Genomic DNA, 25,260 nt, shown 5'->3' on the forward strand with positions numbered 1-25,260 from the left:
TGTGTGCACTTTGGATGGGTTAAATGCAGAGAATAAATTCTGATTATGAGTCACAGTACTTAGCCGTATGTCACGCCACTAGTTTTGAGAATACCAGGATACCATCACACTCACATTATGATTAAAGGAAACACTTCTTACTCTCCTACTCAGTGCTCACTTGCTTAAGATAGTGTCAAAAATTAGCCATGTACCCTTTCAATAGATCATGACAGATAGAATCCAGAGCAGTCGGCAGATCGCGTTACTAGGCAGTAATCGGTTTTCTGTTATTCTTCTTTATTTGCTCAGTTGTTAGAGCCTTGAGGTTACACAATCTGTCTTGTCATGATGCATGATCTGATGTTTTGCTCATGTTCATGCATTTTTTTATTTCTTTGTAGACCCTGTTATGCTCAAGGACTCCAACAATAGACTTGTTTGATATATCTTTGAAACGGCATGGCATGTAGTTGTTGCTCAAGAAAACATGGGATAAGCAAAAACAGACAGCTTACTTTCCAAATAGAAGCACTATGAATGAGTAATGTGACACTTCTCTTTGAATGAATGGAGTACAGTATGAGGAGGAGGAAATGTGATTTTGCTTTCCTTCGGCTATGCTGATGTGCTGCTCACTCTCTGCTGGAGATTTTGGATACAGCTTGCCTGAGATTGAGCATTCATCCTCATTCAGACTCAGGGAGGAATTACTGATCCAATCGTTTGGACGTTCTGGTCATTTTGCCGTTTCAACCAAGTGACAAAAAGTACTGAAGGTTCCTGTGCTTCAGTGGAACAAAATAATATTAGGATTCAAACCCACAACCGGTTCAAATAAAGTTCTTGGCAGGTCTTTCTAACAAAACTTGATCTGTATTTTAGGGATATAGAGCCCTGGTGCGTTCTCCTATTTGTTGTTATTTTTAGTCAGATTAGATAAAAGCCTCAGCTCTTGGGTCTGTGTGTGTGTGTGTGTGTGTGTGTGTGTGTGTGTGTGTGTGTGTGTGTGTGTGTGTGTGTGTGTGTGTGTGTGTGTATGTGTTCTGCTCAGTTGTGTAAAAAGAGTCTGTCTCTGTCTTAAATTTCTGCTGCACTACCGGTGACGTGGCTGGTCACATAACCTGTAATTATGCAGTGTAATTAAATAACCCCTAAGGTCACGCTGACTACTCTTACATAATGGAGAAATATCAATTGTCTGAAGCACTGACAGAACAAATTCCCTTAGATTGAATATGATTCTTTAGTTTAAATGCAAGGCTTTCCTCATACAAGCCTTCCTCCTATGAGATCCTTCTGAATCTTCAGATCTAGAACCATCACTGTTTTTAACCTTCAGTGACATGACATACAGCTAAGTACGGTGACCTATACTCAGAAATCGTTCTCTGCATTTAACCCATTAAAAGTGCACACACAGCAGAGAACACACACACACACCGTGAACACACACCCGGAGCAGTGGGCAGCCATTTATGCTGCGGCACCCAGGGAGCAGGTGGGAGGGGTTCGGTGCCTTGCTCAAGGGCACCTCAGTCATGGCTGGCCCGAGACTCGAACCCACAACCTTAGGGTTAGGAGTCTCCACGACTTCCACGACTTCCAGAGTTCAGAGTTGCTCTCCAAGTCTTGTAGGTCATGTACCTTACATGTTTACCTCAGCCCTCGGTCACATGGCTGTCCCAGAAAGAGAGAAACTTTAATCTGAGTCATTTTGTCATGGCTTAGAACTTAATGAGCAATGTGTAAGATATTTTATGTTGTGTGTGACAACACAACACAATGTAAATTGTTTAATTGTTGATGCAGAATTTTGAAGAAAAACAAATTGTACCATGTCCCTGTTTTATGTAGATCATATTCTGTGGCTAAGAGGCTTGGAATGTTTTCTTGCATCAAGAATGCACTAGAAATATGACAACTATGCAAATTAGTCCATGTCTGGTGGCCTAGATAGTTTTAGTGTGGTGGAATATCCATTCCCAGGATTTTGTGGAGGTGGGAAACTCTGATATCTGAACAAAATACCACGCATGCTTTTAGCATAAATTTGCTTCCAAACATTGCTTCAGAGCGCAGAAAGAAACTTGGCATGGTTGACTTGAGAATTTGTCTTTTGTGTTCAGTTTGTGGTCCTGTTTTGTTTTATGTTCCAAGACCACATCATCTTTCCCTAGCTTGCCTCAGTCTAAAAGGCTACTTTGACCCAGTTTCTTTCTTGCATCTAGGGACATACCAAAAACCAGAACAGAGAGAGTAAAAGAAACCTGCAGAACCTCCTGGGCCCTCAGACTTACTAAACAGAATGCTCTGGAGAGCGTAGGCTTTAAAAGAACAGTCAAAAATCGATGCTCATTTTCTGGTAAGAGTGTTAACTTTGAAACTTTTTTTTGTGTGTAACTCTGAAACTCTGGTTTCTTCATCTGTCTTTCTCATGGAAACCCTTAGAGGTTCAAGAACAGAACGACCAAAAAGGAAAGGAGGTTTTTTGAAGGTCAAGAGCATAAAATAATCAAGCGAATCCTTCAATATCCTTTGAAGAGTCCTTTATTGTAAGATTATATTCTTAATTCAGGGAAAGTAAAAGCAAGTTCCAATCAAAACAAGATCTTTTTTTTTTATAATCGTCATAATGATTATAATGATATTGTTGTAAGCGAGACATATTAGTTATTGCAAGTAGATCTCACAATATTTCTGGATATTCAGACATTGGCTTCTGGCTGAAACAAATACCATTTTGTCAAGTGAAGGGACCCGACAACTGATGAGTTAAGGAGACACGGTCCACTTGAGGTTGAGGTCGATGAGTGGTTCATCATTCATCTAAAACCACATATGTAGACATTCACTACTGAAGGTGAGGAAATGCAAAAATGGTGTAAATTCACTCGATGTAGTACATTGTCATGTTCTTCTCTTAAACCATTCAACTCTAAAGTACTCATAACAATTCCTTGCTCCGTCAGCTGTAACAGTCCTTGCCTGGTGCGTTAAGACCCCCTGAATACCCCATGAATGGCCACTTCAGTATCCCTAAAACACACACTGAGCTTTCAGAGCTTTCCTGCCTGGTCAATGAGCTGCATTCATGTCTGTGCCCTCGAGCACTTCTAGACCTTATAACATTTTCTACCAATGTGTCCTGACATACATTTGCACACACACTTAGTCAGGCATGTACTTGCTGTTCCTGGCTCTCTTCAGTCCTTTATAGAAAGCGAATTGGGTTGAGATCTAATTCTGCTGGCAACACAGGAGGTGTTTTATGGCTCAACTCCCCCGTGCAGTTCAACAGTTTCTCCACAGATGTGCAGGAAATCAACTTAGGCACAAAAGAACCAGAGGACTATGAAAGCCTGGGAGACAGCACAAGCCAACCAAGTGGCTGAACACGTGTTCACATACTGTATGGCACAAAAATTATTGTATTTTGCTTGAGTGGTGTTTTTATGCTGCTTACCATCTTTGTGCAGATGGCGTGTGCTTTTATCTACTTGGTGTCCACATGCTCCATTTCTCACTCATCTTTTTTCTGACATGTTCTCTTTTGCCCAACTGGTTTAAAAAAAATGGAATCTACAGATCACAATACAGTCAAGGGTCAGGATAAGAAAGGTTAGATGCCGTTTCTAGGTAATCCTCAGAGACAAACAGAGACAAGGCCATATGCCCTCAATCTCCTCAACCCATCTGTTCTGCAATGTTGGATCTTCAAACTTCTCTAAGATCACAAGCCAAGTGAAAGGGAAATGGAATTTCGACTTGCTCATTTGACTGACGCTTTTTCAAAAGCAGCTTCAAAAGAATTTTGATCAACAGTCAACGACCACTTGATAGCACAGGGCTTTAAGCTCACAACCTTCTGATCAGTAGCACAAAGTCTTAAACGCTGGCTCTCCGATCCTAAACCAAAGAACCAAACTCAAGTCTCATTAGTATTCGAGCCTGAAGTATCTTTCTCGTCTTATTTTGACCCACTTCTTTTCACTAATCTCTAGGTCAAATGTCACAGCATGGTCAAGCATCAGGATCAGAAGAAAGATTAGATGCTTACCCTCACTTTGAGCCTCCATAAAAGAGAAAGGCCATATGCCTGTGATATGTGATATCTCCAAGCCATCAGTTCTGTAAACTGTGTCCTTTAAACTTGGGTAAAACTTATTGTGTTCACAAGTTCTCAAAACAGGATATTGTCTAAAATTAGGTTATCATCATGCTCCTGATTTAGGAGGATAGACTTCAGACCACATGACTACAAGAACAGACATCAAAAAACAGATATGCTTTATGACAAGAACCAAACTTAAATCTCATTACCGTTAGAATTTGATGTATCATCTTTGTGAAACTTGGACAACAAAAGTACATTGTGTAGGTTTACAGTTTTCAGTGAGCCACAGACGAAACAAATCATGTGTCAACAAATTGCTGGTTGAGTATCAGCATCTCTGCTGAACTGGATGAATTATAGGGGCTGTAACTTTTTCCTGGGCAACTGAAGGGGCTTAGATGGAACTCCTTATATGACCCAGTGCTTTTTAAAAAAAAACACCTTCAATTTGCTTCCATGTTACGTTTTAACAAGTCAGCAGTCAGGCCAAGCGTGTGCTAACAAGTGAACTAAACAGCACTCTTTCGTCCATTCTCAGCACTCTCTCAAGGCTGTCTGACCACAGGACATAATTTGAAGCAGCATGACTTGTGTGTAAGTAAGCTGTGTACATGATTAATGAGCAGACCAAAGAGCTTGGCACACGGCCGGCACATGATGAGCACCCACTTCAGCTTTGCCAAGTTACTCACGTAGCCTCAGTACTTCATCACGTATGTGTCAGGCGGAGGAATGTCTGACATGATTTCCACCCTTTTTCCCCTCGTTCCTGCCTTGTTGGGCCTTATAGTACTTTGGCACAGATTTTTTTTATGGAAAAGGTTTTTCCAGCATGTTTTAAATCACTAGTTGGGCTTCTGGGACAAGATGATTGGACACATATCCAGGATATTAGTTTTTTTCATACTTTCCTTGTGGACAAATAGGGTCAGTAGACCAGAATTGGTTATTCAACAAGCAGAAAATGAATGTTTACCTTGGACCCTCTCTTTGAACAAGGTAAATGATTGGCTGAGTCATACCCTATTCAGGGATTTATATACTCTATATGAATGCACATAACTATTGTACCATTGTAGCTGGTTGTAATATTCGCAATTGTACAAAATTCTGTAAGGTTTCAGGACAACCAAAACCTAGGTGTATTTTATAATTTGTCAGTCTTTTTTAAAAACTGTCCAAGAAGCTCAGGAAGGCTAGTTACTGTAGCTAGTTAGTAATGCAAATTAGCTATATAGTCACCCCCTATGCATTCAGAGGTGGGAGTGTCACACATGTGCAAGTCACAGGTAAGTCTCAAGTCATGAATGTCAACCCAAAGTCAAGTCAAAGTCAAGTCTTTTTTTTTTGTATTTGTCAAGCAAGTCTAAAGTCTCAAATTTGCGACTTAAGTCTGACTCGAGTCAAGTTGAGTCCCCATCTCTGAGTCATTTAACTCAAGTCCGAGTCAAGTCTCAAGTCATGAATGTCAAGTCAATGTCAAGTCGAGTCTTTTTTTAATATTTGTCAAGCAAGTCTCAAGCCTCAAATTTGCTTAGACTTAGGTATGACTAGAGTCCCCCATCTCTGTGCATGATTGTTACACATAATAAAGTAATCAGAACTATAAGAGAAAAAGCGGGTGAAGGTTCCAAGCAACTGAGAACTTTAAACAAACAAACAAAAAAAAAACAACGATTAGATGAAGCACAGCAAGTTCTTATCTCTTCCACTGTAAAAAGAGCAGAGTAAACAGTTTAGATCTCTGCCTGAAATGATTCGCCAAACCATTAGCACTTTGAGACGGCTCTTATTTCTGCTCTTATGACTCATTAAAGTGAAAGGAAAAAAATGCTGCTAAGAAGCAAGCAAGCAAAGCTGGAATGTTCCATAGACCACACTGTCAAATGATAACCTTGCAGTCTTTTGTGTGTTATTTGCCTGTTGCTGGTCAGCCAAAGTGATGTAGCTGTAACAATGGTGTCTGGTCATCTGTAACAAAAGCTAAGAGCCAATTTGTAGGATTGAATCAACCAGAAAACCCCCTGAAAGGGTTAAATGAACCATGGGAAATGAAGCTCCAGCAGTGTGTCTAGCAACAGGCCATATATACTGTTTGGACAATTCCGCAGTGGAAATGTGATGACATCTCCATGAATCATAACCTGGGTAGTGAGAAACAGGAGCCAAACGCTGCCTCTATTTAATGCGAGTTAAAAAGAAAAATGGTCTAGTTGTGGAAGCTAAAATAAACATTTCTCTCGCTAGTTCACTGCCCTCAATCTCTCATTTGTAATCTCTTATCTTCATGGATGACTGATTGAAAAAATATGAGGTATGATGTGAAGCCTGAAGCCTCTTTGCCTGGATGGTATGTTGGTATGCAAGACTGCAGCTGCTTTAAAAATGAGTCCCACGATTTAACCATAACTAACCTTTTTTAACCACAGCATTGAGGGATTGGTGTGACCAGATTGGTGTGACCAGCTAGCGGTTGGGTTGGAAAGAGCTTGACAAGGGAAAAAGCATCTGAAGTAAAATAAACATAAAAGCAGGTGAAGATCACTGACCAATCTGGATTTTTATTTTTTTTTTTTTATATCTAATGCATGCGCTAATGCTGCCTAAATATCTTTCCTACCATGAGAAGTGCCAGGTTAAAGATGGATGAGGTGCTGAGACATGAATGCCTTAGAGTGTTTCTCAGACATGGCTAAAACCAAGTGCTAATTCTCTACTTCAAGTGACTACAAAGTAAAATAAAATCCACGTTGTCCAAAATATCTAAAAAAAAATACAATAAATAAAAAACTCTGACAAAGCATAAGCATTTCAAATGTTTTTCATTCTGTTTGATAAATCTTCCCAAAATTCCCATTTGTTCCCCCTGCTGGCAATGATACAGCTGGTTTATGGGAATTCTTTATGGGAACCTTATGGGAAGCAGGTCATCTCTTTTGACCTTGGATCACTCTGTCCTGGTTCTTTTGGAGATAGGTTCAAAGAGCTTCCACTTCTTCTTTAGGAAGCACATACCATGCATCAAACTGACATGATGTGGACATCAAAAGTGAAAGATGAAAAGAAGGATGAAGAAGGGTGAGGAGCTGCTCCGATATGACCACAGCGAGAAGGTTCTGTTTCCTTTAAGATTCCCCTCGGGCTGAGATAATCTCTCTTTCAGATACTTTGATTTTTGGACATGCCAAAGAAAGGGCTTTGAGTGGAGAAGTGAGGGGATTATTCTAGATCATGTTTTGACACCTAACACGTGTCCACAGTCATACAAAAACTTTTTTTTTTGGTTAAATTATTTGTGTGTAAAATAAAATTAGTTTGTGATGATTACAACAGAATCTGGAATTAAAATAACATACAAGGTCAGAGGTAGATAATCTGGCAACCTAAAGAAGATCACTGAATGAGTATCACTCATGATTTAATTTATTGTAAAAAAAAAAATAAAAAAACATCAGGTCAAAAGGTCAGAAAATAGATTTATAACAGGAAGTGTTTTTGTGTGTGTGTGTGTGTGTGTGTGTGTGTGTGTGTGTGTGTGTGTGTGTGTGTGTGTGTGTGTGTGTGTGAGAGAGAGAGAGAGAGAGAGAGAGAGAGAGAGAGAGAGAGAGAGAGAGAGAGAGAGAGAGAGAGAGAGAGAGCCTGTAGGCTAGGCAATAAAACAAAGCCTCAAGAAATGGAATGGACCGAGATTGAGATTAGATAGGACAGAGACAATACTGCTAAACCGCACACACCTCTCTCTCTGTCTGTCTCTCTCTCTCTCTCTCTCTCTCTCTCTCTCTCTCTCTCACACACACACACACACACACACACACACACCTCTCTCTCTCTCTCTTTCTCTCTCTCTCACACACACACCTCTCTCTTTCTCTCTCTCTCTCTCTCACACACACACACACACACCTCACTCTCTCTCTCTCTCTCTCACACACACACACCTCTCTCTTTCTCACTCTCTCTCTCTCTCTCTCTCTCTCTCTCTCTCTCTCTCTCTCTCACACACACACACACACACACACACACACACACACACACACACACACATCTCTCCAGAGGTGGGAAGTAACGGAGTAAAAATACTTTGTTATTGTGCTTAAGTAAAGTTTTCTGGTATCAGTACTTTACTCCACTATTTATTTTTCGGACAACTTTTTACTTTTACTCATTACATTTTTACACAAATATCTGTACTTTTTACTTCTTACATTTTCAAAACGGACTCGTTACTTCTAGTATTATTTCTTCTCATTGAGCGCTGTTTCCAGCCTATCATCCTATCAGTGTGCGGCTTTTTCCCCATGTGACTGGTGTACTGTATTATTTACTGGCTATCAGACATAGACTAAGGATAGCGGAGCTAACAATGAGCAGCACACCTACAAAAGGAATGGCTAATGTTAATTCAGAGGGAGTCACCGATGTTAAAATAACTAACAACGAGGACATTCCTGAACACACATGGCCATATATGAGGGAGATGTTTGAAATAATCGGCGTCAAAAAGGATTCCTGGCGAATGCGTTGCGAATTGTGTCAAGCAGGGGCAGTTCTAGCCCTTTTTTAGGGTGGCTTCAGCCCCCTGTGTAATCTCAGCCACCCTAAAAATTACGTTAAAATGCAGGACATGTCGTCGATGGGAAAGAAAATTATTTGTCAGTTTGATCCAAGAGCGATTTTTTTTTACTTTGCTTTTACACGCGTGTGTTGTAGTCTTACAAAAGTGCGTCTTCAGCTGTCTGCTTTATCCTGCTGTCCTGCTTTAGCACAGGTACGCGCAGCGTGCACGCGCAGTCAGAGCTGGAGGCGTTTATCTATAACGTTAATCGGCGGAAAGACGCAAAGACGGCAACCAAAAGCAGTGAAATTTCAATATTCTTATTACCAGAGTTGTCATATAATATAAAACTCTTGTTATTTTAAATTCTCACTGAGGGCTAAACCCCCCTAAAGATGAAACCCTAGAACCGACCCTGGTGTCAACCCAAAAAACACGAAGTGCTTAATTTAATTAACATTAATTTTGTCATTTGTAAAACATCACAATAATTTTGAGTTGTTTTCAAGGACAGAGCTGGAATCTCCCTACAGTTTGAGATATGGCCTTGGTGATACACTTGATATACATTATATTTCCAAAAGTATTGGGTCACCTGACCTTTCCTGCTATATGTGGCTGTTTTCTGATCTCATCCCTACTGAACACCTTTGGGATGAATGTGAACGCTGACTCCACCCTACCTCACCTACATCAGTGCCTGCCTTTTGTAACACTCTTGTGGCTGATGAACACAAATATCCATACACACACACACACACACACACACACACACACACATATATATATATATATATATATATATATATATATATATATATATATATATATATATATATATATATATATATATATACAGTGAGGGAAATAAGTATTTGAACACCCTGCCATTTTGCAAGTTCTCCCACTTAGAAATCATGGAGGAAATCGAAATTGTCATCGTAGGTGCATGTCCACTGTGAGAGACGTAATCTAAAAAAAAATCCAGAAATCACAATGTATGATTTTTTTTTAACTATTTATTTGTATGATACAGCTGCAAATAAGTATTTGAACACCTGAAAAAATCAATGTTAATATTTGGTACAGTAGCCTTTGTTTGCAATTACAGAGGTCAAACGTTTCCTGTAGTTTTTCACCAGGTTTGCACACACTGCAGGAGGGATTTTGGCCCACTCCTCCACACAGATCTTCTCTAGATCAGTCAGATTTCTGGCCTGTCCCTGAGAAACACGGAGTTTGAGCTCCCTCCAAAGATTCTCTATTGGGTTTAGGTCTGGAGACTGGCTAGGCCACGCCAGAACCTTGATATGCTTCTTACAGAGCCACTCCTTGGTTATCCTGGCTGTGTGCTTTGGGTCATTGTCATGTTGGAAGACCCAGCCTCGACCCATCTTCAATGCTCTAACTGAGGTGTTCCCCAAAATCTCGCAATACATGGCCCCTGTCATCCTCTCCTTAATACAGTGAAGTCGCCCTGTCCCATGTGCAGAAAAACACCCCCAAAGCATGATGCTACCACCCCCATGCTTCACAGTAAGGATGGAGTTCTTGGGATGGTACTCATCATTCTTCTTCCTCCAAACACATTTAGTGGAATTATGACCAAAAAGTTCTATTTTGGTCTCATCTGACCACATGACTTTCTCCCATGACTCCTCTGGATCATCCAAATGGTCATTGGCAAACTTAAGACGGGCCTGGACATGTGCTGGTTTAAGCAGGGGAACCTTCCGTGTAATGCATGATTTCAAACCATGACGTCTTAGTGTATTATCAACAGTAACCTTGGAAACGGTGGTCCCAGCTTTTTTCAGGTCATTGACCAGCTCCTCCCGTGTAGTTCTGGGCTGATATCTCACCTTTCTTAGGATCATTGAGACCCCACGAGGTGAGATCTTGCATGGAGCCCCAGTCTGAGGGAGATTGACAGTCAAGTTTAGCTTCTTCCATTTTCTAATGATTGCTCCAACAGTGGACCAAGCTGCTTGGCAATTTACCCATAGCCCTTTCCAGCCTTGTAGAGGTGTACAATTTTGTCTCTAGTGTCTTTGGACAGCTCTTTGGTCTTGGCCATGTTAGTAGTTGGATTCTTACTGATTGTATGGGGTGGACAGGTGTCTTTATGCGGCTAACAACCTCAAACAGGTTCATCTAATTTAGGATAATAAATGGAGTGGAGGTGGATATTTTAAAGGCAGACTAACAGGTCTTTGAGGGTCAGAATTCTAGCTGATAGACAGGTGTTCAAATACTTATTTGCAGCTATATCATACAAATAAATAGTTAAAAAATCATATATTGTGATTTCTGAATTTTTTTTTTAGATTATGTGTCTCACAGTGGACATGCACCCATGATGACAATTTCGGACCCCTCCATGATTTCCAAGTGGGAGAACTTGCAACATAGCAGGGTGTTCAAATACATATTTTCCTCACTGTATATATATACATATATATAAAACATGATGTCCAGTTACCAGCATGACACTAAACAGGTAGTAGTAACGGCGACTTTTTACTTAAGTACATGTCAGAGCCCATACTTCTTTACTTTAACTTGAGTAAAAGAGTGTAGTCACTACTTCTACTTTTACTGGAGTCTTTTAAAAAATGAGTATCTGTACTTCTACTTGAGTAAAGGATGTGTGTACTTTTGCCACCTCTGCCTCTCTCTCTCTCTCTCTCTCTCTCTCTCTCTCTCTCTCTCTCTCTCTCTCTCTCTCTCTCTCTCTCTCTCTCTCTCTCTCTCACACACACACACACACACTCACACACACACACACACACACACACACACACACCTCTCTCTCACTCACTCACACACACACACACACACACCTCACACACACACAGCATAGTAGCTGTGACGCATGCAGGTTCAGTTTGCATTCACTGACACTCTTGCACTGGAGGCTCCTTCCATAAGTGTTCAATAAATGTGTCTTCAACCACATCTTTAAAATAAATGTCCTGTTACTATAGAAACGATAACAAAACGAGTGTATTAATGTGAACCAGTGACTAACCAATCAGAGTGGAGATAACTCTTTTTACCGAAATAAAGGTATCATTTTTTACCTTAAAGGGGTTGTTTGGTTAATGTGGAGAGATTAGAACCCATTTGGGAACCAGCACTTCACACACACACTTCAAAAAAAGATTTCTAGATGACACATCTTAAAAAATAAATAAATAAATAAATAAATAAATAAATATTTTTGGTATATTAAACACTGAAAATTCTGTAAAAATTCTGACCAATCAGCGCAGTGTAGATTTAGTGAAGGGTGCGCTCTGACCAATCAGAGTAGCGCGGTTTGGGTGTGGGCGTGGCTTTTGGTGATAGTGAGGACCTGAGTCGTTTCATTCACAATCTCTCGGTGGATGCGCGCAGGCTCACACACACTCACACACACACACTCACACACTCAGGAGGACTTTGGTAACGTCGGGTTCCCGGATCAATGGATTTCCCCTCGGAGCGCGTGTGGAATGAGGATTTTTGTCGGTCTTGACTTCTCACGTTTTGCACGACTTTGCACGAGTTCTGCAGTAATGCTGGATTAGAGACGTGTCTGTATACGTGACTGCGCGCGACCCAAAATGATCCTCACTCGTGAGTAGAGTTTATTTACTGGTTCTTTCTTTCATTGCTCCCGGACATACAAGTGTGTAGAAATATACATACAGGCAACGTTGCAAACCTCTGAATGGTGTGTGATCCAGTAAATTTTGCACTCGCATACGCACTCGCATACGCACTCGCATACGCACTCGCATACGCACTCGCATACGCACTCGCATACGCACTCGCATACGCACTCGCATACGCACTCGCATACGCACTCGCATACGCATACTCTAGACCTCTCTCCCACTTTCTCCGCACGCGCGCTTCGGTTGCATCAGGAGCTCGTTAATGTTCAATACCTTTGCACTCACTACTTACAGCAGAAACGTTTCCACCTCATATCAAGTAACATTCCACTTATCTTCTTTTATTTTTCTGGGTACTTTATTTATCAGTGTGCTTGGTGTGTGTCTTATCTAAAATAATAATAATTCATTCATTCATTTTCTACCGCTTATCCGAACTTCTCGGGTCACGGGGAGCCTATGCCTATCTCAGGCGTCATTGGTCATCAAGGCAGGATACACCCTGGACGGAGTGCCAACCCATCGCAGGGCAAAATAATAATAATAATAATAATAATAATAATAATAATAATAATAATTATTATTATTATTATTTCAGCATTTCTCACTTAAATTAGATCCTTTATGTTTGGACACCTGAGGGTCCACAGGGAATAGTACTAATGTGCTCCAGGGTTAGAGCTGAAGACCAAACACTTGTGTTTTTTGTTCTTATTGATTCAGATTATTGATTAGCTTTAAAATAATATCCACAGGATTTGATCGATGGCGTGTTTGGGGAAAAAAAACTTTATCAAACGACCAATGTGTTTGTTCAAACTAATAATAAAATATTAAATGCTGTCTTTGGGACTGGACATGTGGCCTAAGTACAATAGTATAGATGAATTTGTTGGAATGTGGGACACACACACTTTATTAACATGTTCGGTCTCCACTTTGCCAGTGCTTGTGAGCAGTTCAAAGTGACGTGTAAATGGGTTTCAAACTGATATTAATGACAGAGTGTGTCCAGATGGAAAGGATCATCTTGTTTCCAGGGTTTCCCACACACTTACACACTCTTCCCATATGTTTCCGGGCCTTAATGGAATCATTCGATATGCTTCAAATCCACAGAGTGATGCATGAACATCCAGGTGTGTGTGTGTGTGTGTGTGTGTGTGTGTGTGTGTGTGTGTGTGTGTGTGTGTGTGTGTGTCAGTGCTGTGATATCTTTAAGCAACTATCAAGAATAAGTGTCACACAAAAGTTTTGGCACCCCATCCTGGAACAAAAGTTCTAGTTAAACAGATTTGTTACCCGTTTAAGGTTTGTTTGATTGATTACATGTACGACGTCACACAACACTGTGTATATACCTGGTTTAAATGTTTCAGAAACACTTCATACTTATTTTGTGATTGTTAGGGTGCCAATAGATTCAAACACAGTCTGTTGATCGCATCCTTGCAGTTTTTTTTAATTGTTAAAGTTAGAGAAATTTAACTAAAGAGTCTGAAGGTTGTGTCTGATGCCATAAACAAAGCATTAATGGATTTCTTGATTTTGTTTGTTTATCAGGAAAATAAAATTATCCATAAATATCAAAATTCTTATGGGCACAATACATAATGCTACAATATCAGTATGATCGTAGAATAAAAATAAGAAATAGTATGTAACCTTATAAAGAAGACACGTGTGATGGTTGAGGTGACGATATTTTTAGTTCACTGCTACTCTGACAGTGTAGTGTTTAATCTGAGCTGATCCTCCACATGGAACTTAACTAGAACCCTGAGTTCTGTCTGTATCTGTGAAGGTGATCGCAAACATTGGCTTTGAAATGCTAGAAGAACTAAATTTACATTCACAGTCTCCAGAAGACCAGCGTCTGTTTCAACACACACACACCGCAGGGGGAGCATGCACTTCCCTCTTCCTCCTCCTCCTCATGCTGACACAATATTGGCCTGCAATTGTGAGAACTTCCTCTGACAGGAAAAGGAGAGAGAGAAGAAAAGAGCTGGATAAATTTAGAAGCCTGTATCTTCATGTACAAAGTTCAGAGCTCACAATCAGAAGCACTCTCTGTCCATCACTGGGAGTTTTTTTATTATTATTTACCTCACACTTTACATTCAATTTTGAACTAAACGACCGCATCACGTCATCGTTAAGTGCAGCTGCAAATAAACCTGAATAAATGATCGAACAGCTGCAAATAAACACAACTGGATCAGTTAAGAGTTAACGAGTTCAACCCGTAAAAAGAGGCGTGGCTTTTAAGTAAACATGGTGACCACCTATCAGGGTATGATTTAGCTTGTGATTGGATGGGAGCGCACTGAGACCAAACAAGAGTTTTAAAATGCTCTGAGTGATTGATGGCAAAAAAGGTTAAAAAATATTTACAGAAATTATTTCAAATTTATTTAATTTGGGAAGGAGGTGTGGCCTCTGTGTCCTGTCAGTGTGAGGGAAGGAGGCGTGGCCTCTGTGACCTGTCAGTGTGAGGGAAGGAGGCGTGGCCTCTGTGACCTGTCAGTGTGAGGGAAGGAGGCGTGGCCTCTGTGACCTGTCAGTGTGAGGGAAGGAGGCGTGGCCTCTGTGACCTGTCAGTGTGAGGGAAGGAGGCGTGGCCTATGTGACCTGTCAGTGTGAGGGAAGGAGGCGTGGCCTCTGTGACCTGTCAGTGTGAGGGAAGGAGGCGTGGCCTCTGTGACCTGTCAGTGTGAGGGAAGGAGGCGTGGCCTCTGTGACTTGTCAGTGTGAGGGAAGGAGGCGTGGCCTCTGTGACCTGTCAGTGTGAGGGAAGGAGGCGTGGCCTCTGTGACCTGTCAGTGTGTGGGAAGGAGGCGTGGCCTTTGCAACAGTAAATTCAGAGCCTCTACTTTAGTTCTTGATGAATATTGATCATATTTTCCTTTATGAGTAACTAGTCTTGCACACGGGGTTGAGTTTCCCTCCTTGATTTATTTTGTTAAAAAAACCTATGGGGGTTGGGATGGTGTCACATATCCTTCTGTAAAAAGTTTTATATGTGAAGGAGCAACACACACTCTGTCCTTGTTGGCTGTCTAAGCGATGACTTGGCAGAGGCCAAAGGTCACTAGGTGATGGAACCAGGAAAGAAGCCAACTGTATTTTGTATTAGTAGAGAGAATTGTGGGGAAAGCTAAAAAGGAATAATACAAATGTGTGTCGTTAGCATGGTTAGCGTTGGTATGTCATTACAATCGCTCATGATTCAGTTCCAGAAATTTGTTGGTACAGACAGGCTGTTGGAATTAGTGCAAATTTTAAAATTTGTTTCCAGATGAATTGGGGTGGAACGAGGGAGAGAGAAATGGAAAGCTTTTTTCTTGACCAAGGCAGAAAGAAAGAGAAGAACAGTGCAAACAGACAGAAAGCAATTTTAGCTCAAGTATTTTTTTTGGTATTTGCTTTTTGAGGGAATGAAGGAAAGGAACGCAAAAAATGGAACGTGGGTTTCAGGGGAACCAGTTGTTTGTGTCTTCTCACTGAGATTTGATATGCATTGTTAGCAAATTTCCCTTATTAAATCAAGTGATCTCAGGTTTCTTGTGGAATCTGTTTCCTCAAAAGCTTTTTCCTGTGAAACTGGAACCTGTTCAGATTTTTCTTCTCTTTCTACATTTTATTTCACTTCTTTTTAGAGTTTACTTTAGAATATTCATCACTCTCTCTTTTTCCTTTATTTGTTTCTGTCACTCTCCGGCTAGCGGTTTAATGTGTTCTGTCGGTTCGACTGCTTCACTTGTGATCAGCATAAAATAGTATGAGGTTTGAATCACAGTGATTAGCGCTCCAGGAACGTGGTTAGCAGTGATGTTAATCTTGTAGCCAATCTTGCTGTTGTGTTTATTAGGGTGTAGATTGTTAGTTTGCCAGCTGAGTTATTCCTGTTGTAAAATTTAGCTAGCATGATGCATCTGATACAGCCAGAAATACAGATTAACTGGCTAACTAGCATTGAGGTGAACTAAGTGTCTGTCTGTCTGTTTAGATGAATAGATAGACTGACTTATCTATCTATCTGTTTATCTGTCGCTTTCTTTCAGATGGATGGTTTTCTCAGTGTTTGTGAGTGTGTCATGCCCTATATTTCTGTTAGTTCATTTTTTCCACCTTTTATTGTTTGCCCTTAAACAAAAGGAGGCATGGTATTTTAAGTAGCCATGGTGACCACACATTGGACTCCAATTAGCTTCCGGTTGGACAGGAAAGAGAAGTGAGGTTACAACTGCTAAGGTGGGACACAGGATGCAATGCACACACACGCACACACACACACACACACACACACACACACACACACACACACACACACGCGCACACACACACGCACACACACAGTACAGTCTTTATCTTGGCTCTTTGCACTGATGTGTGGATAGAGGTGTGTGTGTGTGCATTTACATCTAAATAGTTTCTCTGTTCCCATGTGTAGCCTAAAACATGTACTTAGCCAAACTCTCTCTCTCTCTCTCTCTCTCTCTCTCACACACACACACACACACACATACACACACAGAAAGCATGGGCCCTTATTGAAGAGGCTTTTAGAAGTGTGTGTAATTATTGTCAAACACTGTTCAGGGTCTTGAACTATACACTACACTAGAATATAGAACTTTGTCAGAATGTCAGAGTAATTGTGTGTGTGTGTGTGTGTGTGTGTGTGTGTGTGTGTGTGTGTGTGTGTGTGTGTATTTGTTTCTTTCTATTCACCTTGTTTCTGTCTAGGCTTGTTTTGGTATGTAAATGCCATCTGTGGCTGTGTGTGTGTGTGTGTGAGTGTGCAGGAGCGTGTGCGTGACCGTGTGTGATTGTCTGTACAGCACAAGGTGGCCTCCCTTATCGCACGTCTCTTATGTTTTCTTCCTTCACACGCATGTTCTCGGTCAGCCGAGCAGAGAGTCACGTATCAGCAGCAGCTCTGTTTCCTCACCTACTCATTCAGCTCTCTGCTGTCTCTCTCTGCGCTCTCTCTCTCTCTCTCTCTCTCTCATCCAAGAATTATGAAAGCTTTTTAAAAGGATCTGTATTCTGAGCAGCTAAAGTCAGGAACCGTGCTCTGATTGGTCAGAGTGGTTTGGGGCGGGGATTGTAGGATGATTAAATCGATAGGCGTTTTGGGTGAGAACTGCGTTCTGATTAGTCCCAGTGGTGAAATGTATTGTGATTGGTCACAGGGCTGCATGGAACAGGAACAGGAAGTGAAAGGGAACCTGTGTTGTGATTGGTGTTTCACTTCTAATTTAACAACCTGATTAGAGTTTAATTTACGGTGACAGTGATGGTTTCACTCAGCGCTGAACGAAACCCAGCACTGTCTCTGAGCCTGAATGGCTGCTGGGAACGTTCGTTGGCCATTTGGCGCTCGGCTCATAAACAGGTCATTCCCAGGACAATTAGCTTTAGCAGTGCTGTCTGAAACCTAGCGCCACACTGTCAGATCGAGGAGAACGTGCTGGATGGGGAGGAGCGCGTGGAGTCGTAGGGTCGGCGTGACACACAGTGACATGGTGAAAGACTGAGCAGGTCTTTCACAACGACTTGTTCAGCTCATTAGCTGAGTGTCATCAATAGCTGCCGTGACAACTTTTGGTCTTTCTAACAGTATTTAGAATTTGTTGAGCAAAAAAGTTCTACAGAGAAGAGATATATTTATAATAGGGACGGAAACTTTTTTTTTATTTATTTGTACCAAAATATACACAAGGGGAAAACGCACAAAGCACAAAAATCTGAAACACACTGATGTACTTACGGGTCTTCCCAAGAGAAATGATGGTTTCTGAGGACCATGAGTTTACAGTGTTTAGAATCATCGCACCATCACGAGATACATCACGCAGATGTCTGGTAATTACAGATCTGGATATAAATAAAGAACATCTCTGTTCACAACAGGGGCAATTTTGAGTCTTTTTATTAGCAGGACATTCTTTTTCTTATCATTGTGCTTGTGTTGCAATAAAACACCGAAGTGAACTTGTGTGTTTTTCAGAAATCGAGGCGAAGGAGGCATGTACGTGGCTCCGCGCTGCTGGTTTCCCCCAGTACGCTCAGCTCTATGAAGGTAAGAACACAGGTTTTTTTTTTTGTTGATGAATTTTCCATCTTTATGAATAGCAGCATTTTGACAGGAATAGCCCAGGGTGTGTATGTAGGTCACACACTGGGTTTGAGCTCCTAATTGCTGAATGAACGTCCCTGTGTGTCCTGATGCACGTCAGCACCAGGAGAAAAAAATACAATGTCAGTTCTCTTGTTTGAAAAACGAGCGCTTTGGGCTTGAGATTATTGTTTAATCTGGACGTGAACGATAATTGTACATATTTCTGAAACATTTTCTTTTGTTTTTGCATAATTAGACATCATAAGGTGCTAAATTCACACACAGTGTCCCCTCTCTCTCTCTTCCTTCCCATCACCCTAAAGCACATTCCTGAGTTGGCTCAGGTTTGTGTTGTCTCCTGTCTTCTCCTTTCTTTTACATATAGAAAGACACACACACGCGCGTGTAAGAAACAAAGTAAATTAATGAAGCAAGGAGTGTGAGACATGTGATAGCATACCTCAGGCCCAAGTACCTTTCAAGTATACACGCACACATGCACACTTAGTTTGGATTCTGACCTGCAGCTATGTTTCCATCTGACACGTGCAACACGCTCTCACATTCTAAAGCCCTGAAACACACACACACAAACAAATATATGGGTGTGTATTTGAGGGCTGTAAAGCTGACATTGCTGTAGATAAAGTTTCTGATAACAGAAAGTAAAATTGTGTGTGTGTGTGTGTGTGTGTGTGTGTGTGTGTGATGCATTAGTATTATTCTGCCTTCTCTTTTTTTTGTTTTTCTTTGACTTTCTTTCTCACTCTCACCTGTCTCTTTCTTTCTTTCTTTCCCTTTGCACTTGTCTCATTTTTCTTTCTCTCACCTAACTCTGTCTGTCTCTCTCATGTGTCTGCCACTACCACCTGTCCATCTCTCTTTTTTTAATTTATGGCCCTTTCTCCTTACGCCCTCATCTTATCCTCCTTTTCAGCTTGACGGTTGTTCTGTTTGTTTTTCTAGCATTCCTTTCATTTACTCCTGTCCTTTTGCTTTCCATGCCTCCTTACATTCTTCCCTCCTTACCTGTTTCATCTTTCATTCCTTCTCTCACTTTCAATCTCTCTCTCCCTCTCTCTCTCTCCCTCTCTCTCTCTCTCTCTCTCTCTCTCTCTCTCTCTCTCTCTCTCTCTTTCTCTGTGTTAAATTATTGTTAATGGTTGCAGTTTTGTTGCGAGCGCCAACAGAGACGGGGGCTTTATAAAGACACACAGACCTCTCAACAGCTCTTTGAGGACCTATTGTCATTCCTAATCCCCCTCCCAACACACACACACACACACACACACACACACACACACACACACACCTCTTTTGCATTGCAGCTGTATTTGTTTGGCTGCTGAGATGCAACTTCCTCTACTGTTTTAGCATAGGTGTGTGTGTGTCCCCTCCCCTTTGACTCTTTAATCCCTTCTCCAGAATGGACCTCTTTTGTTTTAAGGTCAAAACAGTAAATTTCAATATTAACGACTAGTTCCGAAAGCGGACGCTCTGCATTTTTTTGAGAAGACTTTTACCATTTTAGGAAGGAGTCTCCAGTGTGAATGTTTTTATCAGTCAGCCTTAAAGTTGTAACTTTCTGTTTCTTAATAAACCAGATCATGACTGTTACACAACATCGAATGTAACTGTAAAGGAATAAAACGTATGACATGTTCTTTCATAAATAAAAAATAACTCATAATTGCTGGAAATTGTTACATAATATCTCTCTGTCTCTCTCTCTCTCTCTCTCTCTCTCTCTCTCTCTCTCTCTTTTTTTTTTTTTTTAGATGGTCAGTTTCCTATCCAGATCTCATCAGTCACCAGAGATCACGACTTTCTGGATCGAGATGCCATTGAAGCACTTTGCAGGTATCTCTCAACACTTATCAGATTCCAGAAACTTCTACTGTCTACTCACCTGCAACCTTTTATTGCCAGCACTTCTCTCTCTCTCTCTCTCTCTCTCTCTCTCTCTCTCTCTCTCTCTCTCTCTCTCTCTCTCTCTCTCTCTCTCTGTCTCTGTGTCTTTGATGAAGCAGAATGACAAATGCCTGAGACCCAGCAAACATTTGACTTCTCATACATCTCATTTTACTACAGTAACACTGTACATTTGGACAGAATGTGAGAGAAAGACAGATAGTTTGAGTGAGAGAAAGTGAGACAGACCATGAGGAAGAGTCGTGTTTCTAAGTGAGCGAGGGGGTCAAGCCGAGCCCAGCTGGAGTTCTCAGACATCTGGAGGCCATTTCGTGGTGCCAGCCCCTTTGGAGCAGACACACATATCTAAAAGCCCCTAACTGAAGGTCACATGACCCCATCCAGGTGGCGAGCAGGATAAGCCAGGCGTCTCTTTTGTGGTCTTGTCGCCGACCGTTCAAACGAGTTCCTTCTCCCTTTTTTCTTCTCTTCCTCTCTTCTTTCTGACTTTCTGTAATCTGGAGCTTATCCCTCAACAGCTCATTATCAGGCAGCACTGCTGTGTTCATTCTTTTTTTTTCCAGAGAAAGTCTTTTTGGACATGATTCTGGATTAAGGTTGTTATGTGAGACCACAGGGTTCTTTCAAATGTGAATTTTTCTAATTGAGGTGTTTGTTCATCTTGCAGGAGACTAAACACTCTGAACAAGGGTGCTATGATGAGGCTGGAGATCACTCCTCAGAGAAAAAGAGTAAGTTCTCTTATTTCCCGTCTCCTCTTAACCTCATTGTCTGTCATCTACTTTAATTAAAAGGAAAGTTTTAGTTCTCCTTGGCAGGTCTTGTGTCCTGAAGGCATGAGTAAAGTACGGCTGTAATGGGCAAAATGAAAGACTTGTGTTAGCTTTATTCTCCTTCTGTTCATTCTATGTTGGTTTTGTCTTCTTTCTGTCACGACGGATTTTCTCACTTGCCAAAAAAAAGGAAGAGGATATCCTGTCCAGTTCACCATTATGGGATTGTCCGCACACATGGTTACGGAATGTCCGTGCATAAGTGTGTTTGCTTACACACTCCGTAATCCGTGATTTCAAAATAGGCGTGTCAGGAATGCGTCGACAAACAAGACGCCTATATAATCACGGTAGAGGCCATGACTTAACCAAATAAGCGCAATGTTTATGGAGGTGTTTTTGGTGCACACTACTAGGCCTGAACAATAGCCGCCTTGTCGAGTATGCCTGTGTGTGTCCTGTTATGAAAGCACATGACCCCAGTGGTGGTGTTCGGTGCCCGTAGAGTTAAAGAGAAAAGGTCATAAGCTGACTTAAGGAAGTGATTGTGCTTCCTTTCAGGGCAGCAGACTCCAACTATTCTTGGTATGCATTGATCTTCACGCTCTTTTTGTGCCTTGACCCCTATCTCCTTCATTTCTTTTTCTTCATATTCGCTTCAAGTCCTTTCTTGAACGTGTTTGGCACCAAGAGGCGTGTGATTTTATTCATCTGTATCTGTACTCGGAAAACACTCAAGGAGATTCATTTGTCTCAGCAAGTATTCATATTGTTAGAAATCGTAATTTTATTAATTATACAATTACCTACTTTATTGATGGTACTGGGGGGAGATTTTCACACAAGTACCTTTTTTGTTTTCTCACTCTAATCACACTGATCAAAGGGTTCCCGAGCCTCAGGGGTTGTGAAATAACTACCGTGGTGAATTTTACGAACTTTTTCCGCCACTGTTCTTATCCACCATGGAGGAGATGCCTTTGACAGGGATGGTTACTTAAGTACAGGTTTCCTGCCTTGAAGAGCAAAGTTACACACTTGTTTAGGTCATCACCAGTTCAGTGTCATTAATCATGCACCAGTTCTACAGTTTATATAGTTCGTTATCGTCAGGTACGGCGTTCAGACCTCAAAGATATAGAGTGGAATTTTGCATGACTTGAGCAACTTGAGCACAAAACCACTGGAATGTAGAACTAAGCCTCGCTGCGGTATAGGTGGGGTTTTAGGTCTTCTGAGAGGCTTGTATTCTAAGGGGGAAGGGAACTAGACCAGGCCAAATCCCCAGCTGGAGGGTAAACCCACCAAAAACCCTTTAACCCCCACCCATTTATCCCCTGAGGGGAGAATAGATTACCCAGATTAGGGAGAAGGAATGGTGGACATTTGACTCTTGTGACATTGTGAAAACAAGTAACAGATTTTTTCATCACTCAGTTGTGCTCAAATTGGCCACATTATCCACTTAAATGGACAGGGAGTGTTAGGACTTCAGATTGGAAGTCCTGTAAGTTTAAATGAATGAACCTCAAACCGGCATCTCGTTAGCATCTCTGAAGTAACTGTTTATTAAACAGATTATGCATTAGACTGTTTCTATTTCTTCAAACAACACAGAAGTTACAGACCATATCTGTTACATAACAGCTAAGGTAATAAAGCATTGGCAAAAATACAAAGGCAAACTGTAACCTTGAAATGATAGAAAAAGAGGTGGATGTTCACATAGAAATATATATATAAACTTGTATAAGTATTTTTCATTTTTTTTAAATGTAAAAGCGCATTGTGCATGATGTTTGTGCAGCATTTCTTTCCCAACAAAGTTTGTTTGCCTTGCCAAACTCTTAATTTGTCATTTCTAGAGTGAAGACTCTGATGAAGATGAGCCCTGTGCCATCAGTGGCCGTTGGACTTTCCAACGGGACAGCAAGCGCTGGTCTCGTTTGGACCAGTTGGACCTGGATGTCTTCACGTCTTCAGAAGGAGATGCTATTTCTGTTCCTACATTCCTTTCCTCCCAGGATCAGTGCTTGCCTGGTGGACACCTGCTTCGAGAGAGGGTTAGTGTTAGTGCCGAAAGTGTGCTAACAGATCTTAGTGAGCAGCCAGAAGTGGGATCGTTGCACAGTGCCGGAAGTGGTGGTCATGGAGGGTCACGTAGTATTACGGTGCCATCCAGCCCAGCTAACACCAATTTCAATGTAGCTACAGCCTCTACAACTCGTGCGAGCTCTGTTGCTAGTGTGTGCTCTTCTGGAACATCTGGTGCCAATGAGGATTCATTTTCCGAAGGGATTCCATCACCGCTTGAACATGGAACATTTGCATTTGATGCCAGAACCTTCTCAGGAAGTAGTGGAGATGGTAAAAGTACACGGTCAAGAGCCAAGAGCTTTTTGAAGCGTATGGAAAGCCTACGACTGCGTAGTAGCAGCATGTCTTCAAAGCGTAAAAAGAAATGCGTAGTCATCAATGGAAGGCTAGAGATTAGCGGCCCAGTGTTGAAGGAAGGTCTGGATGAGGACAAGCTGCGACAGCTCAACTGTTTTGACATTTCCACAATGGATCACACCGAGACCCACAACCGCAGCATCTCTTACTCCACACAGACAAGCAGTGGAAGCACCGGCAGCAGCAATTCAGAGACTAGCAGTGGAAGTGCTGTGAGTACACCCAGTCCGATCACGAGGGCTCGGAGCCACAGCACAGCAGCGGGCTCAATCAAGCGGGTCGGGATGTACCTGGAAGGGTTTGACCCATTCAGTCTTGTTCAGGACAACGAGAACCTGGGGATCCGGAACTGTGAAAGAATGCTTGAGCCGAGCATGACCACAGAGAACAACTTACGAAACCGCAAAAGGATTAATGAGAGGCAAGTGGATCATACGAGGATAGATGAAGAGTCTGGAGTAATCTACTTTTACCTTCCCGATGGTCACAAACCGGGTACATTTCCCAAGTTACTAGCCGACGGGGGTTCTTTTCAACGCAGTGACAGCAGGCCTCACCGCAGTTCTTCCACTTCATTAGACAGTCGGTTGAGTTTTTATGACAATGTACCCTCTGAAATAGGAGATGAGGAAGAGGATGAACCCGAGGCAGAGGAGGAGGAGCCAAAGATCGAGGATGTGCTAGAGCGGGTGACTGGCTTGCAGCGACTGGTCAGCACATGGACAGAAACAGGGCCTGGAGAGGAAGAAGAGGAGGAAGAGGAAGGAGACTCGGACTCAGCCTTGGATTCTGCCTCCCCTTGCCCTTCATCACCGCTACAGAATCGCTTGATGGAGACAGAGAATGGAAGCGACCAGGAGAGCACAGGAAACCCACTAGGCGAGCAGGACGACACTGTTAGCGCAAGAGAGAGACGAGATTCTGGCATGGGAGCAACACTCACCCGGGCTAACAGGTAAGATTCAATTCAAGTTCAAGTTTATTTGTAATAGATGAAAAACACAACAGCAGAAACCTTTGTTATGCTACAGGCCTGAGAACCATATTAGTTCCTGTTATCACATATATTATAAGAAATATAATATATAACAAATCTAAATAGTTCCCTCACCAGTTTCTGTCAAAATGTCAAAAATAAATAAAGAAATGGATGCAGCAGTGATGTGCAGTATGGTACAGCAGCTCTGCCCTACAGATACGTAGGTGCTTACTCTCCAGCAGGAACTAAAAAGGTTCCTGTACTGGTTCCTCGAGTGGAAACGTGCCATTGTAGTGCTGTAGACTTTTGTAATGTTGAACGTCAAATGGTAAACGTGTGTGTGTGTGTGTGTGTGTGTGTGTGTGTGTGTGTGTGTGTGTGTGTGTGTGTGTGTGTGTGTGTGTGTGTGTGTGTGTGTGCGCGTGTGTGTGTATTACAGGCCTCAGAAGCTGCGCTGGCCCAGTTTCCAGAACTCACACCGGCCGAGCATGTCATCGTCCACACTGCAGCTCGACTGTCAGTCAGTACTGCAGATGAATCTGCTGCAGAAATACAGCCTGCTGAAACTCACAGCTCTGCTGGAGAAACACACACCTACAAATAAACACGGCTTCAGTTGGTGAGTCTCTCTCTCTCTCTCTCTCTCTCTCTCACACACACACAGACACATATGCACAGA

At 41.8% G+C, this 25,260-nt stretch overlaps 1 protein-coding gene across 4 annotated transcripts in view; it reads left to right on the forward strand.

Annotated features, from left to right (window-relative positions):
• dlc1 (DLC1 Rho GTPase activating protein) overlaps window positions 1-25,260 on the forward strand; it is a 73,730-nt gene that overhangs the window by 35,570 nt on the left and 12,900 nt on the right. For 3 of the 4 annotated variants that reach the window (XM_047815644.1, XM_027135031.2, XM_047815645.1), the window contains 5 exons: window positions 18,333-18,404; window positions 20,222-20,303; window positions 21,043-21,106; window positions 23,014-24,557; window positions 25,021-25,200. In XM_047815644.1, coding sequence (XP_047671600.1) covers window positions 18,333-18,404; window positions 20,222-20,303; window positions 21,043-21,106; window positions 23,014-24,557; window positions 25,021-25,200 — 1,942 coding nt within the window. Of the gene's footprint in view, window positions 1-12,018; window positions 12,273-18,332; window positions 18,405-20,221; window positions 20,304-21,042; window positions 21,107-23,013; window positions 24,558-25,020; window positions 25,201-25,260 lie in introns of those variants that run through there. The other variant, XM_047815646.1, reaches the window with a different exon arrangement.

Source organism: Tachysurus fulvidraco, chromosome 7, assembly GCF_022655615.1.
Source record: "Tachysurus fulvidraco isolate hzauxx_2018 chromosome 7, HZAU_PFXX_2.0, whole genome shotgun sequence".
Lineage (NCBI taxonomy): Eukaryota > Metazoa > Chordata > Actinopteri > Siluriformes > Bagridae > Tachysurus > Tachysurus fulvidraco.